This window comes from Phyllobates terribilis, unplaced genomic scaffold (genome assembly GCF_046119375.1).
Source record: "Phyllobates terribilis strain yellow unplaced genomic scaffold, ASM4611937v1 Scaffold_2__4_contigs__length_985480577, whole genome shotgun sequence".
NCBI lineage: Eukaryota > Metazoa > Chordata > Amphibia > Anura > Dendrobatidae > Phyllobates > Phyllobates terribilis.
This window is the reverse complement of record NW_027362762.1, coordinates 490,333,844-490,358,241: the sequence shown is the minus strand read 5'-3', so window position 1 is coordinate 490,358,241 and position 24,398 is coordinate 490,333,844. Positions and strand designations below refer to the sequence as shown.

Here is a 24,398-nt window from a genome sequence, read left to right as displayed (position 1 = left end):
CGTCACATGACTCTGACGTCACCGCAGGTCCTACAACTCACTGCAAGTGCCGGGAACCAAGCGGGAGCGCTGCGCGGGCCGACAGAAGGTAAGAATACATTTATTTTTTATTTTATTCTTCTTTTTACAGCTTTTTTAATGGTACCTGGGTGTGGATGAGACTCTCCTCTCCTCCACACCCGGGTACCATCCGCACATTAGAACGCACCAATTACGCAAGTACAAATGCTGTCTTGCGGAATTGGCGCGTTCTAATGCAAGTCAATGGCGGCGAAATCGCCGCGTTTCCGCAAAATTAATTGACATGCTGCGGATTTTTGACCGCAGCGTTAACGCTGCGGAAAAATCCGCATCATGGGCACAGCACATGCGGATTTCCATTGGGGAACATTGCTGCCCTTCTACCATGCGTTTTTCATGCGTTTCCGCGGCGTTTACGCAACTGCAAAAACGCCGCGGAAACGCATGAAATACGCATCGTGTGAACACAGCCTTAATGTCAAAGAGCTCAATTTTTGTCTCATCTGACCAAAACACCTTCTCCCAATACTCACAGAATCATCCAGGTGTTCATTGGCAAACTTCAGACGGGCCTGCACCTGTGCCTTCTTGAGCAGGGGGACCTTGCTGGCAATGCAGGATTTTAAACCTTTAAGGCGTAATGTGTTACCATTGGTTTTCTTGGTGACTGTGGTCCCAGCTGCCTGGAGATCATTAACAAGTTCCCCCTGTGGAGTTTTAGGCTGATCTCTTATTTTTCTCATGATCAAGGATACCCCACGAGGTGAGATTTTGCATGGTTCCCCAGATCGATATCGATTGACAGTCATTTTGTATTTTTTCCATTTTCTTACTATTGCACCAACAGTTGTCTCCTTCTCACCCAGCGTGTTACTTATGGTTTTGCTGCCCATTCCAGCTTTGTGCAGGTCTATGATCTTGTCCCTGACATCCTTAGAAAGCTCTTTGGTCTTGCCCATGTTGTAGAGGTTAGAGTCTGACTGATTAATTGAGTCTGTGGACAGGAGTCTTTTATACAGGTAATGAGTTGATTAGGAGCGTCTAACTGGTCTGTAGGAGCCAGAACTCATAATGGTTTGTAGGGGATCAAATACTTATTTCTCATTGCTAAATGCAAAAAAAATTATCTAATTTATACAATGTGATTTTCTTGATTGTTTTGGGGGGGGATATTCTATCTCTCAATGTTAAAATGAACATACCCTTAAAATTATAGACTGTTCATGTGACACGTCCCCTGGGCCGTGGGGTACTCGGTAGCAGGGCCGGTCGGTGCTGGGGATGTCACGGTGGCGGTGACCCGGTCCGTGACCCAGGGCGGTTAATTAAGGGAAAAGTAAAAGGGGAATAAAGTTTTTAGAAATAATGTTCGTGACACCACGTGTGGTATGCTGCTATATGGGGCCACCGCTGCAGTACAGATCCACTGGTGCTGATGGTGACGCAGCAGAGTTGGTTCAGCTCTCCAGAGGCAGAGCTAAGCTCCATGGCAGTGTAGAAGATGATTTTATGAGGTAGATGTTGCTGGTGTTGTGTAGTGCCGTGCAGGGCTGGTGATGGTGCAGCAATTATTCAAGGACACAGTGGGGTGCAGTCTTCAGGTTTTACTCACAGTTGTTCAAGACTCCAGGTCACAGTTACCGGTGTGTAACCGCCCACGTTGTCCTGTGTCCTCCGGGGTAGGAGTCCAGCAAACTCTCAGGTATCTCAGGAGCACTTACACGGGACCCCGTTCTATGTACCTTTCCCGGTCGTCTCACTGCGCTGGCTCTCGCCCTCCTGCCCTGCGTCTCACAATCAGTGTCCCAAGCCAGTGGCCTCGGGCCTTGTCGGGCGACGTGCTTTCAGTCCCCTGGACCCTATGTGGCCACCTTTTCGGCGATGTAATTGTGGATTTTGACTGCAACACCTTGAAAATGCTGCAGACTCTGGTTGGCTAGTTGAGCCTGGTTGTTCTCCACTAGTTTTGGGGCCGGTCCCCTTCTGCAGCCTGATCCCTCCACGTCAGCGTGAATTCGGGAGCACGGATGGCCTCTGCACTCTCCGTGCCCCTGGGATCCCTTCTGTCTGTCCTGGAGCCCTCCTCTCTGCTCCTCTCTTCTTTCCTCTCTCTCTCTCCTTCTGGGCCTCTCTGACTGGGCCCTGACTGAACTCCCCTCCTGCTCCAAGCACTGAAACAGGAGACTGACTGAACTGCTCTTCTTGCTCCCCTGAGCAGAACTCTCTCTAGAACCTTCTATCCTCCTTTTTATACTCCTACTCTCTGTGTGCTCCCCTAATCTTCTTCCTCCACCCACCTCCTCTACCTAGTTCCACCCTCCAGCTAGGGACCAGGGACTGTGCTCTCCCTTAAGAGCAATCTCGCCCTTTCCTACTGAAGTGGAGTGTATTGGATGTGGGTGTGTGGGGCCCGGGTAGTACTCCCTCCTTACCTGAGAGTGGGGTACCACACCTCTGGGTGAGATGCAGTACCTCTGTGGCAACTGGACCCGCAGGGGCGCCACACATGTCACAAAAACAGCAAGGGATCAAATAATTATTTCCCCCACGGTATGTGATTTACCATATACATTATTCGATATACAGAGCTGATGGTAATATTAGTGTTAGTATTTTCGTTTTTGATAATGATCAGTATTGTGCTATTAGCTGGTTACTATGTGGTGGTAATATGTGGTTCCAACCATGGTGTGGTGTTATGTATCCCTTGTATGTGATATTATTGGTATATTGGTCTTGGTATAGTGGATTTTGTCCAGTAACAAGATGGTAGTGATACTCAGAAAGTAGTTAGTGATAATAATATATGGTCTGTGTGTGGTGGTATTTTTCCCCTTGATGTGGTTTATTATAGGAATATTAATTTTGATATAGCAGACTTGTTTAGTAACAATATGGTGATATTGGTTATTTGGCTACTCTATGACTACTATTTAGAAGTATTGCTATGTTTTCTATGAAATTTGTATATTTTAACTGTATTTTGTTTTGTTTTTTTAATGGGGGGGGGGCAAACACATATGTCTTTATGGGATCTAGATCATTACAGGAGACGGACCATACATCTGACCAAGCAATGCTGGGGGGAGGGGACCAGGTCCAAACATTGCACTAGGGCCCAAAGGACTCTACTTCCAGCACTGCTTACTGGCGTTACCAAAAGTGTCTTCAATCATTACCAAAAAGATTGGTTTTGAGTGAAAATTTGCTCTAAAGTTATGGTCACTAGGTGAGCAATTTGCTGTCTTCTGCCTGCTATCAACAGTGATCCGGTGTCAATTCTTAGCGGATATTCATACAATTTGTACATTTTCTCTTCCCTCAGGCTTCTTTCCAAAGTCTTATGTTTATCTCCTCATCTTTATTCAACTTACTTGCTTGTTTCTTTTTGTTTTTCCTTTTCCTTTTGTGTTTGTTTTTCATTTTTTTTGCAGTTGTGCTCACAGCCAGGGTAATCCAGCTGTCCCACTGCTTTGTATTCTAGTTATCTGTTATTCCCGGTGCTCAGCGTTACATTGATTTGGTTGTGGAACCAGAGGTACGGCCATTTCTCCAAAGTGTCCCAGGTGCCATTTTTCAACAAAACAATTCCAGGACATGTTGCTAGTGCTACTGTGAGCAGCCTGCACGGCCTAAATGTGCTACCAAGGTTTGCAGCGTGTAATTTCCATAACTTCACAACTTTTTAATTTTGGTGTTGCAATTTCAGTGTTGAGGAGTGTATATATTGTAAAACTAGACTCTTAGTGTGATAGATTGTGTGTAATATGAAATACTATACCAGTACAGAAGAAACTAAAATATGATTCCAGGGCTTTCATGTTTGCTATCATCAAAAGAATGGCATTATTGGTTATACACAGATGTACATTTACATTTTATAGTAGATTTTACAAATTCATCTCTATCTTCCCTGTATAAATAGCCTCCTAAATATTTCAACTGTATTTATACTATATGTTTGCCTTTTATCCACAGGTCCTTATTCTACAACAATGGAAGTAAAAAGAAACCAGATCTGTTTGTTACAAGGTACGTCTTCACTTGACACTGCATTTATTACAAGTATAAATTAATGTTACTATTTTAAATGGAAGTTTCAGTCATTTTTTTGGATACAGATTTATATTAGATCCTTATTTAACTTCTGCATCTACAGTATATGTCAGTAATTATTATGGCTTCATAGTTGGGTATTTATGAGTATAGAATTGTGGAAACAATGTATCTTGCACTCTACCCACCACACCGCAGAAAAAGGGCCATCTCCATACCATCCTGTCAGCCAAACAGAATATTTTCCAGGCTAATGTCAGTCAGATATACTCCTTCACATAGAAGAATGCATCTATTATGTCCTTCCTATATGTCAACTTTTATTGCCTGTAGCAGACCACAACTCCCTCACATGAATGTACAAACTTTGAGACAGTGGCGGGGGGACGCTGTGCCAAGCACTCTTTAGTTGTCACAGGGCAAGAAGGCTCTTTGATAAGACACTAACAGACACCATGTCTTAAAACAGCTGGGATTTTATTTACAGTAAAATTAAAAGTAAAACCACAGAAAGAGAAATTAAAATTCTTCCAAAAATTAAAGAATTAACATGGCAAAAAGGGCAACAGTATTTGCCTGCTCAGGCCACAGAATCTAGTAGTTAGAGATTAATAAATTATCACTTGAGCAAACAAATATCACTCCTCATCTTTTCAGTGCCGTGGTTATCCTACTTTTTCACATCACGTCGTTCTTCTGGCACAAATTATATACAGTCGAGCAGACCAATTTTTTTATTAAAATTAGAAGCAAAGCCATAGAAAGAGGAATTCCTAAAAAAATTCAAGAATGAACACAACAAAAAAAGGAAACCTGCCCAGGTCACAAAACTTCATGTAGCAAACCCCTTTATTAAGGGAATTTTATTTAGTGGTCTTCCAATATGGAGGCAAAATTGTTGAAAACTTTGCAGAACTTAAACAGGACAATTCTGACATCCAGCCCAGATTCCTCTACCCAATAGTAAAATGTCGTCTGCCTAGGCATACACTATCACCTGCGCCCTGCTACTCCAATTGTTGCAGTTTTCTGCTCTGGTCCCAGGCACAATTTTTCTTACACACACAGTATCTTCAGGGGTGACCTTTTCTGGCACACACAGGCATATCACACCTCTTGTTCTGCCAAGGCAGTTCCGACAGTCAACACACACCTCACCTGGTCTCAGGACGGTCATGTGCTAGTTAGTATCTCTTACCAGACTATGGCCAAACTCAAATGGCTTCTTAGTCCTGCGCTGCTGCTTATCTGCTGCTGACTTCTGGGTATGTGCATTAGCCACCAATATCATTCTCATCAGGGCTGTGATCAATGGCTTGCTTCCCATAGTAACAGTTCACATCGCGGACTTTACCATCCATCCCTTTTACCAGAAAATACGATGAGGAACTCTGACTTTCCCCAACTCTTCAGCAGACTTGGCATTGTTAGCTCTCTCTGCCTCTGCAGTACGCACTGCTCCTCAAGTGTCCGGCTTAGACACAGGCTAGACTCCCACGCTCAATCCATCCATTGTGTTACTTTGTGTATCATGAAACACCTCATGTTAACTACACTATTACCTCAGACAGTTCCTTAATGAATCCTTTGCATGTCGAAGTGAAGATCAAGCACTGATTGTGAAGCAATTCAACACTAGCCATCATGGCCATAACACAATATTTACAAGGCATGAACCCGGGCCTAAAGTAGATAAAACAGCAACAAGGGATTCCTACTCTCTTACGAGACTCAAGTGTTCATCACGTGTTTAATAGTGAACACTTATAAGGAAAGCAAGCTTAGTCTGGTCGATATGGCGGAGATAATATTCCCAAACATGAGCTACTACTGTAAAACTGCTAGAGATCCCGCTAAGCCTCACAGCTGCCCTCTTCTTGGCCCAAAATACTTGCCACACTGACGACCAAAGATGAAACAATTTGAACCTCATATCCTAAGGCATCACTGCAGCATAAGAAAGAGTCAGTTCACCTACAACAGGGGTGAGAAACATTCTTTCTGCCAAGGGCCATTTGGATATTTATACCATACTTGGGGGGCCGTACAAATTGTGCACTTACTTCGCCTACAAAGTAATCTTGACGCTGAAGCTGATGTCAGGATGTAAGTTTTCATTGCACGTGCCTCAGTGTTCAATAGTGATTGCTGTGTGCGTGTGCTCACAGAGCAAGAAGAAATTAAAAGGCCGGTGGTCATAAAACCACAGCTGCCGGCCCAAGCACTGTGGTTTTCAGGAATCTGTCCAGGGGCCGGAAAAATGGTCATCGAAGGCCATAAATGGTCCTTGGGCCTGAGGTTCCCCACCCCTGACCTAGAACATGGTTAAAAGCACCGTCAAGCTGAAAATAGGTTAACCAGGAATATAATATAGCAAAAATAACAGAAGGATCACAACTCAGAAAATTAATAAATGGCAGTAATGAGACTAAGTGCACCCTACAGCTTGGTCACAGTAATCCAATAACTACAACTAAATATGTCAGTCTTAGAATACAAGATATGGAGGCAAAGACCCAGCTAGGATAAAATAGCATTTACGAAAAGTAGACAGCAAGTAACTAGATTCCACTGGCTCAGAAACCTAAAGTGCGCCAAAGAAAAGAATAGCGAAAAAAGGGTGCATTCATACATTGGTGTGAATGTCTGTTTGTTGCCCGATTTTTAATTGGACAACACGCTGACCCACTGAATATGTCGTAATCTGATCCTCAATATGGGAGCAGTATTGGACATGCTCTTAATCTCACGGATTTCACTCTCTGTTTCAATGGATCTATCACACTCTATCTGTCCGATTAAAAAATGGGACACCATTTACACAGATGTCTGAATGCACTCTTATAGTGGAATATACCACTGGTAATTTATCAACGAACCGGAAGAGAAGTGGGAAAAAAATGAACCAGTGAGCTTCATGTGGCACCCCAGGAGTCCGGTTGCCACATTGGCATTGCCTCCCTCAAAGGGGGTGATGCCATGCCTAGAAGCAAGGAGGGGTCCCCTTATCAGGTAACACCAGCATCCAACACATTTCCTGGCTCCAGACCAGAAGGGGGAGCTCTAACCCAGTTTCAGGGGAGCTTCGCTTTTAAATTGGAGCCTGGAGGCGGGGTTTAGAAAAAGTCAGTTGGAGTGAGAAAAGTCAGTTGGAGACAGGAGAGAAAGACGAGGGAGAACCTGGGGAGGGGAGCTGTGACCAAGCTCGCCCCAGAGAAAAGCGCCAGAAGCCAGACACCGGAGTCCGTGGTTGTTCAGGTACTGAAATCCCAGCAGCTAAATCCGGAGGGCAGGAGACTGCTGGTCTCCTGGCCCCACCAAACACCCGGAGGCTCAGCAGCATACTAGAGCCCGGAGCCGCCACGATGGAGTGACGCCTGAAAAAGGCTCGAGCTGCCTGCCATACAGGTGAGGATTTAATGATTGCTCAGGAAAGAGGGCCGCAGCATAGCTTTAAGTAGCAGGGCCAAAGAGGACAGCGTAGAAGGAAGGCCTGCAACTCCACCTGGCAAGGTGGATCCCCAAATTGCTTCTAGGCCGCCCGGATCTCCATTACCTTCTGTAATCAGTCCCCCGGTCTTCTCCAGCAAACCTCAAGTAAAGGTAGAGGAAACCGCCATTCTTGTGTCGTCTGGTCATTATCTGCACCCTCAGTCCTGCACCCCAACACCCATCCAATATACTGCCCTGGGGCCTAGCTCTGCCCGTGGAGAGCTAGACTATCTCAGCTGCGTCACCATCAGCCCCAGTGGATCTGAATAGCAGCGGCGGCCCCCTATAGCCGCACACGACAGGTGGTGTCACGAAACTTTTCCCCTAAACAAACTGTCCTTGTCCTTTTTATTGACAGCCTAGGACCCCGGACCGGGTCACGCCCCCGTCACAATCCCAAGGAACCGACCGACCCGGTGGCGAATACCCCATGGTCCTAGGGGGCGCGTCATTTCCATCTAACCACCTTTTTCATCCAACCTTATAATGGACTAGGCAAGAATTATATGTTTTGTAACAACCTATCAATCATGTAAGCAAAGCCAAAAAGTATCAAGACAAAGCCGACTTTATGTGACATTACCTTACACCACCAGCTCGCCCAGTGAAGCCATATGATACAAAGTATGGGCTAAACAGCCATCATAAACTAGCACCAAGGGTGGACCTACAATATACTCAACCGCCATTTATGGCAAGACGTATGGTGAAATGTTCATATAGACATGACATTGCACTTCTCAATAGTGTCTATAAGGAAGAAGGGCACTGCTCCACCAGCTGATTTGCCTGCTGGTGTAGGTTGTGAAACTTATACCCATGAAACCGAAAAAACATCAGCAGCAGCGTTTTGAACTCAAGAGACATGGTAGGCATGGAAAAAGATGGTACACTGCAAGCAGCACAATATTAAATGATAAAGCAGAATTTCAAGTGATGAGGAAAAAGAAGTGAAATAATTAAGAGAATAGAAAACCCCATGATTAGCTGACGTCATATATATTCCTGTATATAGTGTAGCAGAGATAAATGGCTGGTCAGTATCATAGAATGTTAGAGATGGAAGGGACCTCCAGGGTAGTCGTGTCCAACCCCCGGCCCACTGCAGGATTCACTAAACCATCTCAGACAGATGTCTGTCCAGCATCTGTTTGAAGTCTTCCATAATCAGTATTGCAGATCTGATTACAGTGTCATTAATAAACCTTAGAAATAGCTGAGTAAATTATTTTGTACCCTATTTTGATGGCCGCATTCAACTTAACCCATTCCTAGGCTGTATGTGAATTAGAATCACATAATGGTCAAATGGATATTAAAACAATTTTTGTTTAGCACTTGTTTTGCTTGCTTATATAGTGCCATCATATTCCACAGCGCTTTACAGATATTATCATCATCACTGTCCCCATTGGAGCTCAAAATCTAAAATCCCTATCAGTATGTTTTTGTGGTGTGGGAGGACACTCTCGGAAACACAGGGAGAACATATAGGTGCTTCTCACAAAATTAGAATATCATCAAAAAGTTAATTTATTTCAGTTCTTCCATACAAAAAGTGAAACTTATATATTATATAGAGTCATTACAAACAGAGTGATCTATTTCAAGTGCTTATTTCTGTTAAAGTTGATGACTATGGCTTACAGCCAGTGAAAACACAAAAGTCATTATCTCAGTAAATTAGAATAATTAACAAAAAAAAACCAGCAAAGGCTTCTGAAGCATTTAAAAAGGTCCCTTAGTCTGTTTCAGTAGGCTCCACAATCATGGGGAAGACTGCTGACTTGATCGATGTCTAGAAGGCAGTCTTTGACACAATCCACAAGGAGGGTAAGCCACAAAAGGTAATTGCTAAATAAGCTGACTTTTCACAGAGTACATTTCAGCATCTGCAAGGTATGTATTATAAAGAGCAACCATGGGGAATGCTGTTTTGCTTTACACAAATACCATTATAGTTAAATTCATGTCCTGTCACATGCAGGGCCATATTTTCCACTAGACACTTGAGGGCAGGAGCCTAGTGTAGCAATTTTTAGGGGGCAATACTTTAATTAGAATTTTTTTTGCTAGCTTCCTAAACCTTTAAAACCTTTATTTTTAAATTGGGCAGCATGTGAGTTGGGGTCGGAAGGGTGTTCTGACTATGTACAATACCATATGAAGAGATTCCAATAGAAAAGTTTGATGGTTCTCCATGCTGCTGGGTCTGTTAAAAGGAACCTGTCATTACAGTAAATTCATGCTATTTAAACCACACCATGAATAAGAGCCTGGATGCACGATTGCAGGCAGGTACGTTTTATTCTGAAACACTGCAGGGTTTTAGAGAAAACATAGTTTGAAAAACCCAGTTAGGAATTATAAGGATAGACCGGACTAGTCCTGTATGGCCACTAGCCCTGCTCCAGTCAATTGAGAGATCTCTCCCTCTTTCCTATGTAGACACAGGAGAGACCTGTCAATCAACTGGAGCAGCTCAGGGAGAAGCCGGACAGAGGCTGAATTGGACTAGTCAGGTCTCTCCCTATAGTGACTGTCCTGCTTTTCAAACTACAAGTGCTTCTCACTAAATTAGAATATCATCAAAAAGTTAATTTATTTCAGTTCTTCAATACAAAAAGTGAAACTCATATATTATATAGCGTCATTACAAACAGAGTAATCTATTTCAAGTGTTTATCTGTTAATGTTGATGATTATGGCTTACAGCCAATGAAAGCACAAAAGTCATTATCTCAGTAAATTAGAATAATTTATAACACCAGCTTGAAAAATGTTTTGAAAATCCGAAATGTTGGCCTACTGAAATGTCTGTTCAGTAAATGCCCTCAATACTTGGTCGGGGCTCCTTTTGCATCAATTACTGCATCAATGCGGTGTCACATGGAGGTGATCAGCCTGTGGCACTGCTGAGGGGTTATGGAAGCCCAGGTTGCTTTGATATCAGCCTTCAGCTCGTCTGCATTGTTGGGTCTGGTGTCTCTCATCTTCCTCTTGACAATACTCCATAGATTCTCTATGGGGTTAAGGTCAGGCGAGTTTGCTGCCAATCAAGCACAGTGATACTGTTGCTTTTAAACCAGGTATTGGTACTTTTGGCAGTGTGGACAGGTGCCAAGTCCTGCAGGAAAATGAAATTTCCATCTCCAAAAAGCCTGTCGGCAGAGGGAAGCATGAAGTGATATCAAATTTCCTGGTAGACGGCTGCGCTGACTTTGGTCTTGATAAAACACAGTGGACCTACACCAGCAGATGACATGGCTCCACAAACCATCACTGATTGTGGAAACTTCACACTAGACCTCAAGCAGCTTGGATTGTGGCCTCTCCACTCTTCCTCCAGACTCTGGGACCTGGATTTCCAAATGAAATGCAAAATTTACTTTCATCTGAAAACAACACCTTGGACCACTGAGCAACAGTCCAGGTCTTTTTCTCCTTGGCCCAGGTAAGACGCTTCTGGCGCTGTCTATTGGTCATGAGTGGCTTGACACAAGGAATGTGACACTTGTAGCCCATGTCCTGGATACGTCTGTGTGTGGTGGCTCTTGAAGCAATGACTCCAGCAGCAGTCCACTCCTTGTGAATCTCCCCCAAATTTTTGAACGACCTTTTCTTGACAATCCTTTCAAGGCAGCAGTTATCTCGGTTGCTTGTGCACCTTTTTCTACCACACTTTTTCCTTCCACTCAACTTTCCATTAATATGCTTGGATACAGCACTATGTGAACAGCCAGCTTCTTTAGCAATGACCTTTTGTGACTTACTCTCCTTGTGGAGTGTGTCAATGACTGCCTTCTGGACATCTGTCAAATCAGAAGTCTTTCCCATGATTGTGGAGCCTATGATATTCTAATTTAGTGAGAAGCACTTGTATGTAAACATACCTGGCTGCAATCGTGCATCCCGGCTCTGATTCATGCTGCCAGTGGTTCGGGCAGCAAGAATCTAATGACGGTAAATAGAGTTTCTCAAGGTGACAGGTTTCCTTTAACAGGCCCAGCAGTACGGAGCACCGGGACAGCTATATATTGATGTCCCTGTGGAGGAGTATAGGACTGTAAGACCCAAATTGATTTAGGATTCATACTTCAGGAGGTCAGAAGAAAAGAATCATTTGTCTGTATTTAAAGGGGTTGTTTCAGCATTGGGATTTGATGACCTGCTATTGATGACCTATTGATAAACAACAGGCAGAATTATCTTGTTACATTAAGACATTCTTGATTATGAAAAATCTGCCGGATTTTCATCAGTGTGCTGGGTCTGATTTTTATGTTTTTGGTCCATGTGTCTGCTTTTACTATCCGTGTATCATCAGTTTTGCTCATATAAGATTTTCTTAGCTTCTAGCAGTCAGTGAAAATTGCACAGGACAGATCCATTCAGTTAAATGTGGGAGTCTGATCCACAAATTAGATCAATATCAGACATGTCTGCATGTTTTGAGGACCCATAGTCCACAAAAAAGAAAATCAGGCATGTGGAAAAGACCATAGACTATAATGGGTACATGTTCTAACCCCCAAAAAACAAATGACAATGTAAACAAAGCTCAGACGAGTCCACTGTATACTAGTTATGGATGTCATGCTGTGAATATGATGCATGGAATAATAAATCACCTGCAGAAGTCATATGTTAAAATACAGTCACCATTGTTAAAGGGGTTGTTCAGGTTTTTCACGAAAGTCTTAAGTGACTGCAGACTCGTGAATCCTCAGTTACAATCCTACTAATGTAATGCCATGGATGTAGTATTCCAGGGTGAAACGTCCAATGAATAGTTATTCATGTAATACATGGACAGCTCGAGTCCACCATATCATACAGAATGGCTCTGTGCTCTGTCTTAGGCTACGTTCACATGACTGTATTTTTGGTCAGAGTGTAGTCTGGGGAAAGTACTGACATTGCAATAAATAAATAGAAATCACAGCACACACTAATTTCTTCCATATTTTGGATGAGACTCGCCTATTCAAGTCTATGGGTGGCCAAAAAAAAAATCAGGTTTCATACTGACCAGCCGTATAGCATCGTATTTATACAGATACATTGTGTGAAGCTGAGTCACTTCTCACGGCCAAGTCGTGAGACGGATAGTTAAGAAGTCTGAGATCAAAAGCCAGGAGGGTACATAATAAACAGAAGGAAGAGGTAAAGGGGTAGTCAGATAACGTTCCATGGTCAGAATACCAGGAGGATAGTGGATGAAAGCAGAAGGGGTTAAACATAGATGGTCAGAACGGATGGTCAGAATGAGGTTAAGGTCGTCAGGACGCCCCTGTACCAGATTGGATGGCTGATCTGTTAGTAATTGCATCCCAGACACCCTGAGGAGTGGAACTGTGACACATTGCAATTATTAAAGGGTTATGTTCAAGTTGTCTCTTAATTCATGGTTGCTTGGGGGCGGCTAGCTCCTCCATGAGTGACAGTTCAGGTGAGAAGCTTCATTCAATTACTACACATTAAAGGGAATATGTCAGCAGGTGTTCGCTATGAAATCCGATAGCAGCATAATATAGGGCAAGAAACCCTGGTTCCAGCGATGTATTATTTACTGGACTGCTCGGTGTAGTTTTGATAGAATCCCTGTTTTCTCCGCTGTAGATGTAGTAGCGGTCATAATGTTAAGCTGTGTATAACCCCACCAACACCCCTGATTGGCAGCTTCCTGTGTAAAGCAGGGGCGGACACAGACTGTAGTGGGCCCCTGTGCAAGAATTTTTTTTGCCCCCCCCCCTGCCCTTCATAGGGGGCATGAAGGCCCCCCCCCCCGTGCATCTCTGATTCCCCCCACTCCTAGTTAATTAATTGATTTTTTTAAAAAAATAAAACTTGTTATACTTACCCCCAGGGCCAGCTCCAGGTTTTTGTGGGCCCTGGGCGACAGAGTTTCAGTGGGCCCCTTTAACACATACCATGGATTCATGATGCACAGATACCACAGAGAAATATATATATATATATATAGTACAATGCAAAGATTTCACTTACATTACATGAGCGATATCTATTGTAAATTCTACAGTAGACAGTATAGTCCTCCATACAGTATTATCGGCACCATATAATGCTCCATACAGGATACTGACCCCCTTATAATGCTCCATACAGGATACTGGTCCCCATATAATGCTCCATACAGGATACTGGTCCCCATATAACGCTCCATACAGGATACTGGTCCCCATATAACACTCCATACAGAATATTGGCCCCCATATAACGCTCCATACAGAATACTGTCCCCCATATAACGCTCCATACAGAATATTGACCCCCATATAACGCTCCATACAGAATATTGGCCCCCATATAATGCTCCATGCAGGCTGTTCCCCCCTTATAATGCCCCATTACACGAGCGATATCTATTGTAAATTCTACAATAGCTCAGAAACCGGCGAATCCTCACAGCTCACAGTGCAGACCGGACAGTATAGTCCTCCATACAGTATTATGGGCACCATATAATGCTCCATACAGGATACTGACCCCCTTATAATGCTCCATACAGGATACTGGTCCCCATATAATGCTCCATACAGGATACTGGTCCCCATATAATGCTCCATACAGGATACTGGTCCTCATATAACGCTCCATACAGGATACTGGTCCCCATATAACGCTCCATACAGGATACTGGTCCCCATATAACACTGCATACAGAATACTGGCCCCCATATAACGCTCCATACAGAATACTGTCCCCCATATAACGCTCCATACAGAATGCTGACCCCCATATAACGCTCCATACAGAATACTGACCCCCATATAACGCTCCATACAGAATATTGGCCCCCATATAATGCTCCATGCAGGCTGTTCCCCCCCTTATAATGCCCCATGCAGGATGACACCCCCCTTTTAATGCCCTATGCAGGATGTCACCTCTACCCCCCATAAAATGCCCCATGCAGGATGTCACGCCACCCCCCCCATATAACGCCCCATGCAGGATGTCACACCATCCCCCCCATATAATGCCCCATGCAGGATGTCACCCCCCCAATATAACGCCCCATGCAGGATGTCACACCATCCCCCCCCCATATAACGCCCCATGCAGGATCTCACACCATCCCCCCCCATATAACGCCCCATGCAGGATGTCACACCATCCCCCTCCAATATAATGCCCCATGCAGGATGTCACCCCCCCATATAACGCCCCATACAGGATGTCACACCACCCCCCCCATATAATGCCCCATGCAGGAGGTCACCCCCCCCATATAATGCCCCATGCAGGATGTCACCCCCCCATATAATGCCCCATGCAGGATGTCACACCCACTCTCCCCCCACCATATAATGCCCCCATACATAAAAAAAAAAAATCAAATACTCACCTCACTTCTCACCTGATGCTGATGCGTCTTCCCGCTCTCTGGTGTGACAGCTCAGGAGAGATCGTGCGCGGTGTAAACATATCACCGCGCCCTCTGACCTGAGACGTCACAGTCAGAGGACGCGGAAGACGCTGCGGAGGCACGGGGAGGGGTAAGTATTGTGCCGGCTCCGTCACATGACCGGAGCTGTCCCTGCGCTCAGCATGGGGCCGGGGGCCCATGCTGAGCGCAGGGACATCTCCGGTCATGTGACGGCGGGGGGTCCTGCGGGGGGGCCCCATGAGGAGACGCACAAGAGGGGGGCCCCAACGGGGCTACGAGGGGGCCCCGACCGGCCGGGCCCCATGCTGGAGTTTGGGCAGTCATGCCCTGATGGCGGCCCTGCTGGAGGCTGGAGGGGCCCCCTCTCCCTCGGGGGCCCCCGTTCAATGAACCGGCTGCACGGGCGGTAGGTCCGCCCCTGGTGTAAAGTGTACATTGTCAGCAAGCTGTCAGTAAGTGGTGAGGGCTGGGTTATTCAGATTAGCTGGACTACCATGCACATGAGGCTTAGTCAGACTGTGATAATCGCCTGCTGATAAAACACTGATTGCATTGAAACTACAAGACACAGCCTAGTAAGTGACACATCACTGTAATCAACCTCTCTTGCTCTATATTATGCTGCTCTCAAATTAAATAGCAAAAACCTGCTGGCAGATCCCTTTAACTGTCTGTCAGTGCTTGTACTTGAGTCACTTTATACATAGAGATGACAGGGACTTTGATCAAGCACACAGCTCAGGACAGTGAGAACCATGATTAGAACTGCTGTAGAAACTATACAAAAGATACTGGGTGGATGGGATGCTGGCTGCTGTGCTGGGGATTGTGATTATTAGTGTTGAGCCACCCCCGTAGTGTTCGAGTTCGGTTCGGTTCGTCGAACACCCGTGTGTTCGCCGAACTGTTCGTCGAACTGTTCGTCGAACACCTTCGAACACCGTTAAAACCAATGGCAGGCAAACAAAAACACATAGAAACACATAGAAAACACCTTCAAAGGTGTCCAAAAGCTGACAAACTGCTCAGAAGACATAACTAACACATGGAAAAGTGACAAGTACATATAGTCATGCGAAAATAAAAGAGGTGGAGGAGTAAAAGGAGGGGGAGACACAGATATAGGCATGTCATGCCCTTCTAAAATCCAAAAAGTGAGAAGCCGACACGGCCAGTCCGCTCCTGCCCGTGCCACCTCCGTGTCGCCGGGTTTGTGCCAGAGCCGCGGTGAACCCTGATGGCCAGCCCCCCTCTCCCAATACTGGTGCCTGTCCGCTGGTGGGTCGAGCGAGCCCCCCTGTGGTGGAGGCAGCTCTAAGCTTTTTAATTTAAATTGTCTCTCTAATTTGAATGAATACACTTTAAATCCATTTACAAGGATCTATTGGAGGGCAAGTCTCATGCCAGCAGCCGCGTAATTCCAGCTCCAGTAGCGTCCACTAAAGCTGCTGCAGTTAAAAAGCTTTTATAAGGATCGAGCTCGGCTGTCCACTGCAAGGCATCCTACTGCCAGTCCCAGCCCCTATGCCTTGGGGTGCCTCCTGATGCTCTTCACTGAGTATCCCATGGTCCCGAAGCATTTCCTTTGAAAAAATTAAGTGTCTAAACTACAGGTGGTGTAGCTTGCTTAACAGCCGGGATAATCCGCTGACTAGCAGACACTGCTACTAGGCACAAAGTATTTCCTGGGCTAGATGCAGTTAAAAATTTGTAATTAGATACTCTCGTTGGATGCTGAGAAAGCATTCCATAGAGTCTCCTGGCACGCCATATATGATTCTCTTAAAAAGCTTGGGGTAGGGGTCTAGGGGACCCTTTTATAGCCAAAATCACGGCCCTGTATCACAATACGTCACCTAGGCTGAAGATAAATGGAACTGTAGCACCCTGAGGGCTCGGTTGCTACAGAGGTATTGCACCTCACCCAGAGGTGTGATATCTCACTCTCAGGTAAGGATGGAGTGTGGATCAGGACCCGACACCTGCATGCATTACACCACATTGCCGTGGGGCAGGGCGACCAATATGCCTCTGAGATGGGCACGACAGTCCCTGTCCCTGGCTGGAGTGGGGGGAGGGAACACTGAGGAAGGGGAACCCTGTAGTGCAGGAGCAGGGAGGAAGCAGTTCCTGGGTGCATTGAGAAGGGAGTATAAAAGGTGGGCACCATCTTAGTTCAGTGCAGAGAAGTCTGAGCAGAAGTGGCAGGGAGCAGGGGCTCTGCATGAGCTCTGCTCCGGAGGCGGGCCTAGTAACAGAGGCCCAGGCCTGGAAGAGGGAGAAGGAAGGAAGAGGAGCGGAGAAGGCTTCAGGAACGAGGAATGAAGGGATCCCAGGGGTGCGGACGGGCGAGTCGCCACCGCACGCCCGAATCCACCTGCGTGGAGGGGTCAGGCCAAAGGGGGAGACCGGTCCCCGAAACTAGTGGAGGCAGGAAACGACCCTCAGCTAGAAACCGGAGGCTGTGACATTTTATGTGGCGCAGCCCCTCGCTACACCCGCTAGGAAGGCACCACATAGGGTCAGGGAAACTTGCGCCAAGTTTACCAAGAGGAGGCCCGAGGCAGCCGGACAGAAGGGTTGGTAAGAAAGGCCAGACAAAGGACACACAAAGGGGGTCCTGTGAAGCGCTCCAAAGTTATCTGGGAGTTGTCTGAGCCCCTCACCTGGTGAGCACAGTACGACGTGGGCAGCCGTTACCTGCAGACGTGGTCTGGATAATAAGAACTGTGAGTAAAGGCCCTGGACTGCATCACTGACTCCGTGTCGTTACTGCTGCTGCCCTGCACCATCACCCCCATCCTCCGCATACACTGCCCTGAGGCTATACCCCTCCCGTGGGGAGTTATGCTACGCTCTGCTGCACCCACAACACCAGCCTCAGCGGTCTGCCCTGTAGCGGCGGTTCACTCTGACCGCAATCCACGGGTGGCGTAGTCGGACATTTAAACATCAAAACCACATAAATAGTTCCGCCACTGGTTTGACCGCCCTGAGCCACGGAACCGGGTCGCCGCCACGAAGACTACAACCACCAGCATCCACCAAAAAGGGTCCGGCTCCGGGTGTCCCAAGGCCCAGGGGGTGCGTCAGAACATTTTCATCACCTTTCACAATCACCAATGGGACAAGGCAGGGATGTCCTCTGTCCCCTCTCTTATACATCCTAGTGACGGAGCACCTGCTCTCATCAATTCGCCATAACCCCAATATTAGGTGGATTGAGGTGGGAGGCACCGAGTACAAGTGCTCTCTATTTGCTGATGATGTCCTAGTATATATCACTCAATCACATATATCCATCCCTGCTGTTATGGCTGAAATAGATCACTTTGTTACATGGTAAAATTTTAAAATCAATGCAGCGAAGTCTGAGGCCCTCGATGTCTCCCTCCCCAAATCCATATAGGATTCCATCCAGTCCAACTTTCCCTTTGCCTGGCCCTCACAGGGTATCAAATACTTAGGAATTCCTATTCATAGAGACCTCTCCCATCTATGTTATCTTAATTTTGGGCCCTTTATTGAACAATTCCATACAGACCACGGTTGGCAAGTTAGAACTGTAAGATTCACTACGTGAACCACTGGTGTTTTGTGGAAAAGCACATGTACACTGTGCTCCAAATTATTATGCAAAAAGTGTTTAGGAGTGATAAGGGAAGAATTTGTTTGTTTGTCAGTTAAACTCATTGATGGTGATGTGTGTCAGGGCTCTTTATATCACTGTAAGCAATTGCAGACACCAGTGCTAATTAGTTTGGCAGGTGTGTCCAATGAAAGGCAAGACTACTTAAGAAGGCTCTCTCACATTATTAAGCAGCCTACATTTTCTGCCAAAATGGGAAAGAAAAAGGATGTGTCGGCTGCTGAGAAGCAACAAATTGTGGAGTGTTTAGGTCAAGGCATGACTACAATCAACATTGTGCAATGATCAGGATGAAGTGTCTTGGCAATCAAGAAGTATGTAGCTGATTCACAGTACACACGTGTGCGTGCTGATAAGGGCAAATTGAGGACTCTTTCCTACAGGCAATTACGTCAGGTTGAAAGAGCAGCGGCAAAAAAGCCTTGTCATAGCAGCAGACAAGTTTTTGAAGCTGCTTGTGCCTCCAACGTCCCCCGAACAACAAGATGCAGGGTCCTTCAGAGGTTTGCAGCTGTGCATACGCCATCCTGTCGACCTCCTCTATCCACTTCACACAAGCAGAAACGGCTCCAGTGGGCCAAACATTACATGAAGACTGATTTCAAAACTGTTTTGTTCACGGATGAGTGCCATGCAGCGCTCGATGGTCCAGATGGATGGAGTGGAGGATGGCTGGTTGATGGACACCCCACGCAAACACGGCTACAGCGCCAACAAGGAGGAGGTGGAGTAATGTTTTGGGCTGGAATCATGGGGAGAGAGATTGTCGGCCCCTTTAGGATCCCTGAAGGCGCTAAAGATGAACTCCATAATGTATGTGGATTTTCTCAAACAGCACTTCCTGCCATGGTTCAAGAAGAAGAACCGTGTATTTCACAGCAAGATCATTTTTCTGCATGATAATGCACCATCTCATGCTGCACATAAAACATCTGCATCTCTGGCTGATATGGGCATAAAAGGGGACAAACTTATGGTGTGACCCCCATGCTCCCCTGACCTCTACCCCATTCAGAACCTTTGGAGCATCATTAAAAGAAGTGTCTATGATGGCGGGAGGCAGTTCACATCTAAGCAACAGCTCTGGGAGGGTATTCTGTCCTCATGCAAAACAATTGAAGCAGAAACCATCCAAAACCTGACAAATTCAATGGACGAGAGAGTTCAGAAGCTCCTTTCGAACAAGGGGTCCTATGTGAAAATGTAACATCACCTAGAATAAAGTTTTGAGTTGAAAACTGTTTGATTTCAGTTTCTAACAACCTGCTAATGCTTATAATTTCAAAAATGACCATTTTTTTGGTCTTTATTAAAATGAAAAGGTTGATTGAAAAGTTTGGGGGATCTAAGAGTGTGGCAACCCAGTAGTCATGATTACTTCGAATTCTGACAATATGAGGGTCATGCTGCAGGTAGTGCAGCAAGAAGGCACTTATGTGTCTTGCGCATCTCGGAGCCCCAAAATTATTTTCCGGGCTAGATGCAGCTAAAAATTATTTTTAATTTTAAATCTGGTGGAGCTTATTATAGATGGCCTAATAGGATCAGTGCTGCACACTGCTACAAAGCCCAAATTATTTTCCAGTCAAGATACAGATAAACATGATTAGTAATTTGAAAGCTTAAAACGGTTGGTACAATTCTGGGATGTATTAACAGAAGCATACAGTCTAGATCACGTGAAGTCATTATCGGTCTTTACTCCTCTTTGGTCAGACCTCATCTGGAATACTGTGTACAGTTTTGGGCACCACATTTTAAAAAAGACATAGACAAACTGGAACAAGTTCAGAGAAGAGCGACCAGAATGGTGACTGGTCTGCAAACCATGTCCTATGAGGAACGGTTGCAGGATTTGGGAATGTTTAGCTTGCAAAAAAGAAGACTGAGAGGAGACTTAATAGCTGTCTACAAATATGTCAAGGGCTGTCACATTGTAGAAGGATCATCTTTATTCTCATTTGCACAGGGAAAGACTAGAAGCAACGGGATGAAACTAAATGGGAGGAGACACAGATTAGATATTAGAAAAAACTTTTTGACAGTTAGGGTGATTAATGAGTGGAACAGGCTGCCACGAGAGGTGGTGAGTTCCTCTTCAATGGACGTCTTCAAACAGAGGCTGGACAGACATCTGTCTGAGATGATTTAGTGAATCCTGCTTTGAGCAGGGGGTTGGACCAGATGACCCAGGAGGTCCCTTCCAACTCTACCATTCTATGATTCTATGATTCTATGATTGGTAGGGTGATTTTAACCAATCATCAAGCTTTTACTCTCCCCAGGATGACACAGGGGTAGAAAAGTCGTTTCGGATCCATGATTTGTTCATCTTTATGAACGTGAGTCTGTCTACATTATCAGTGGAGAGCCGCGTGCGCTTATCTGTCAGCACACCACCAGCAGCGCTGAACACACGTTCAGACAGAATGCTGGCTGCGGGGCATGACAAGATCTCCAAGGCGTAAGTGGCTAGCTCCGGCCATTTATCCAGATTGGAAGCCCAAAAAGAGCAAGGGTCCAGTGACACAGTCGTGGCTTCAATGTTTACTTGGAGATACTCCTGTACCATCGTCTCTAGGCGTTGACTATGTGTCAGACTTCTTGTCTCCTGTGGCCTTGCAAAGGATGGGCTAAAAAAGTGGTGAAATGATTCCGCAAAATTGATGTTACCAGCAGATACTGTGGTTCTGTTACGGTTTGAGTGCTGAACACTTGACGGTTCCACGGTTGGCAAGTTGGAACTGTGAGATTCACTACGTGCACCACTGGTGTTTTGTGGAAAAGCACATGTAAGATTCTGCAACAGTCTCTGCTGATACTCCTGCATGCGTGCATCCCTTTCTATGGCAGGAATAATTTCGGCAAATTTACTTTTGTACCGGGGATCTAACAGTGTGGCAACCCAGTAGTCAGGATTATTTCTAATTCTCACAATTCGAGGGTCATGTTGCAGGTAGTGCAGCAAGAAGGCACTCATGTGTGTTGCGCATCCAGGAGCACCAAGTCCCTGTTGTGTTGGTGGCGAGGTAACAATCATGCTTCCTTCCTCTGTCCTCTCCCCCCAACCTCGCACAACAGAAATGTGATCAAGGTCTCCCTCATCTGATGAGTCTTCCATCAGTTCGTCCTCCACTTCTTCCTGGGCTCCTGCACCTTCCTCACTAGTTTGGCTGCTACCATGCGCCCTGGTAAAACCATCTCCCCCACCCTCACATGCCTGCCGCCTTGGTGCTGCCGACCGTCTGGACCTTGCAGATGTTAGCCCTTCCGCATACAACTCCTCCTCCTCTACTTCCTCCACCTCCTCTTGTGCCACCACCTGACTCCGAATTCTGTTTAACATGTGCTCCAGCATGTAAATCACCGGAATAGTCATGCTGATAATGGCATCATCAGCACTAAACATCTTCGTCGCCATTTCAAAACTGTGCAGAAGGGTGCATAGGTCCCTGATCTGAGACCACTCCTCCAGCGTGATTTGCCCCACCTCTGGATCTCGTTGGCCCAGGCTATACATCAGAACGTATTGCACCAGGGCTTGTCGGTGCTGCCACAGTCGCTGCAACATGTGCAGAGTTGAATTCCACCGGGTAGGCACATCGCATTTTAGCCGGTGAAGTGGCAGGCCCAACGACTTCTGTAGAGATGTAAGTCGCTGAGCTGCGGGATGCGAACGGCGGAAGTGAGCACACAGCGACCGTGCCCTCTGCAGAAGGCCATCTAGTCTGGGATAGTGGGCTAAAAATTGCTGGACAACCAGGTTCAACACGTGAGCCATACAAGGCACGTGTGTGACATTGCCCCGGCGAAGGGCCGCTCCCAGGTTTGCAGCATTGTCGCACACGGCCTTCCCTGGTTTCAGGTCCAGTGGAGACAGCCATTCATGAAATTGGTTCTCCAGAGCTGACCACAACTCCTCAGCTGTGTGACTCACATTTCCCAGACATTTCAAAGTAAAAACCGCCTGATGACGTTGAGCCCTACTGCCAGCATAGTAAGGAGGTGTGCAGGATCCCTTCTGCGCAGTTAGAAAGCTTGTGGCATGACCAGACAGGCTTTGGGTGCAGGTGGAAGACCGAGAGGAGGTTGAGGAGGCAGAAGCAGTGGAGGAACTTTGACATAAAGAGGATTGACGCACAACTCGTGGGGACGGCAAGACTTGGACAGCAGCCCCTTGTCCTGCTGTCACCATAGTTACCCAGTGCCCAGTCAGCGACATGTAACGCCCCTGTCCATGCCTACTCGTCCAAGTGTCTGTGGTGAAATGCACCCTGTCACACACAGAGTTTCTCAAAGAAGCGGTGATGTTGTGTGCGACATGCTGGTGGAGCGCAGGCACACCTTTCTTTGAGAAGTAGTGCCGACTGGGCATCTGGTACTGGGGCACTGCGACGGACATAAGGTCTCGAAAATCCTCTGTGTCCACCAGGCGGAAAGGCAGCATTTCTGTAGCCAAGAGCTTGCAGATGGTGAAATTCAACCTCTTAGCTTTCTCATGGCTAGGAGGAAATGGTCTTTTACTTGTCCACATCTGAGGGACCGAGGGCTGGCTATTGTGCTTAGACGGGGTTGATAAGGGTGTCCCCGGCAAACTGCCGGTCTGTGAGGAAGATGCAGGCGGACATGTTAGGTTGCCTTGATCCAAAGGTGGTGCTATCGATGTCGGACAGCGCTCAACACCAGCTGGTGTTACCACCTCCAAAGAAAATGATGACCTGCCAATCACGCTGGCTGTTGCGGGTAAAGAGGTGGCAGGTCTGCGCCCCAAAACAGGTGTGACTGCTGTCCCCCCAGTCACAGAGGATGAAGAGGCCGCGGATGCACAAGATATGGCAGACGGTGGTTGGCCCGGCCGGCTAGGCCGCATTGTAGCACACTGAGCTTCCCACTGCAACTTATGCTTCATGTCCATGTGCCGGTTCATGCATGAAGTACTCAAACTATGTATTTTTTGGCCTCTACTTAGCTTTTGCTGACAAATGTTACAGATAACACGAGTTGGGTCATCTTTATCGATCTGAAAAAATGCCCAGGCTATGCAAGGCTTAGCACCCATGCGACCTGAAGAGCCACCACGACTTGTGGTGAGAGGCAGAGTTGTGTTTGAGGATGCAGTTGTTGACGTGCTTCCAGTACTACGTCTCTGTCCAGGAAGGCGCAACCTGACCTCGTCGTCACTAGCATCTTCCTCCACCTCCTCTGCTGACCTCATCTCTTGGCTGACTGTGGGTTGACAGTAAGTGGGATCTCCAACCTCATCATCATCACCCTGTGTGTTATCACACCCGTCGTCCTCAGAGCCAACCTGTTCCTGCCCTGACAAAAAACTAAAGTTGTCGCTCCAATCAGGTATTTGAGTCTTATCATCGTCTTCCTCATTGTCTCCACCAACAGGAGTTACAGTTTGGGAATGAGGGTCTACATTATGGTCAGAACCTTCTGCGTCTGGTCCTGGATCCGACTCATAAAGATTCTGGGCATCAGTGCAGATCATTTCCTCGTCTGGATTCACAGAAGCGCTGGAGTCGACCTCTGATTCCCAGGCTATAGTATGAGTAAACAGCTCTGCAGACTCAACCATCTGTTCTACCTCATACTCAGACGGGCAGCTGGAGATTTGGGAGCTGTGAGGAAGCAAGTGCGATTTGGGTGACACCTTTGAGGACTGGAGTATTTGTGATGTTGAAGTTGATGTGGAGGAGAGCCCACTTAAAGGAGCACTTGATATCCGTTGAAGCACCTGCTGTTTTTGTGCCTCATCT

At 46.3% G+C, this 24,398-nt stretch overlaps 1 protein-coding gene across 1 annotated transcript in view; it reads left to right on the top strand.

Annotated features, from left to right (window-relative positions):
• The window catches only part of LOC141252837 (uncharacterized), a 165,931-nt gene that overhangs the window by 39,627 nt on the left and 101,906 nt on the right, over positions 1-24,398 (top strand). Inside the window, exon 2 of the mRNA XM_073670595.1 lies at positions 4,000-4,053. Coding sequence (XP_073526696.1) covers positions 4,017-4,053 — 37 coding nt within the window. The 5' untranslated portion in view covers positions 4,000-4,016. The remainder of the gene's footprint in view (positions 1-3,999; positions 4,054-24,398) is intronic.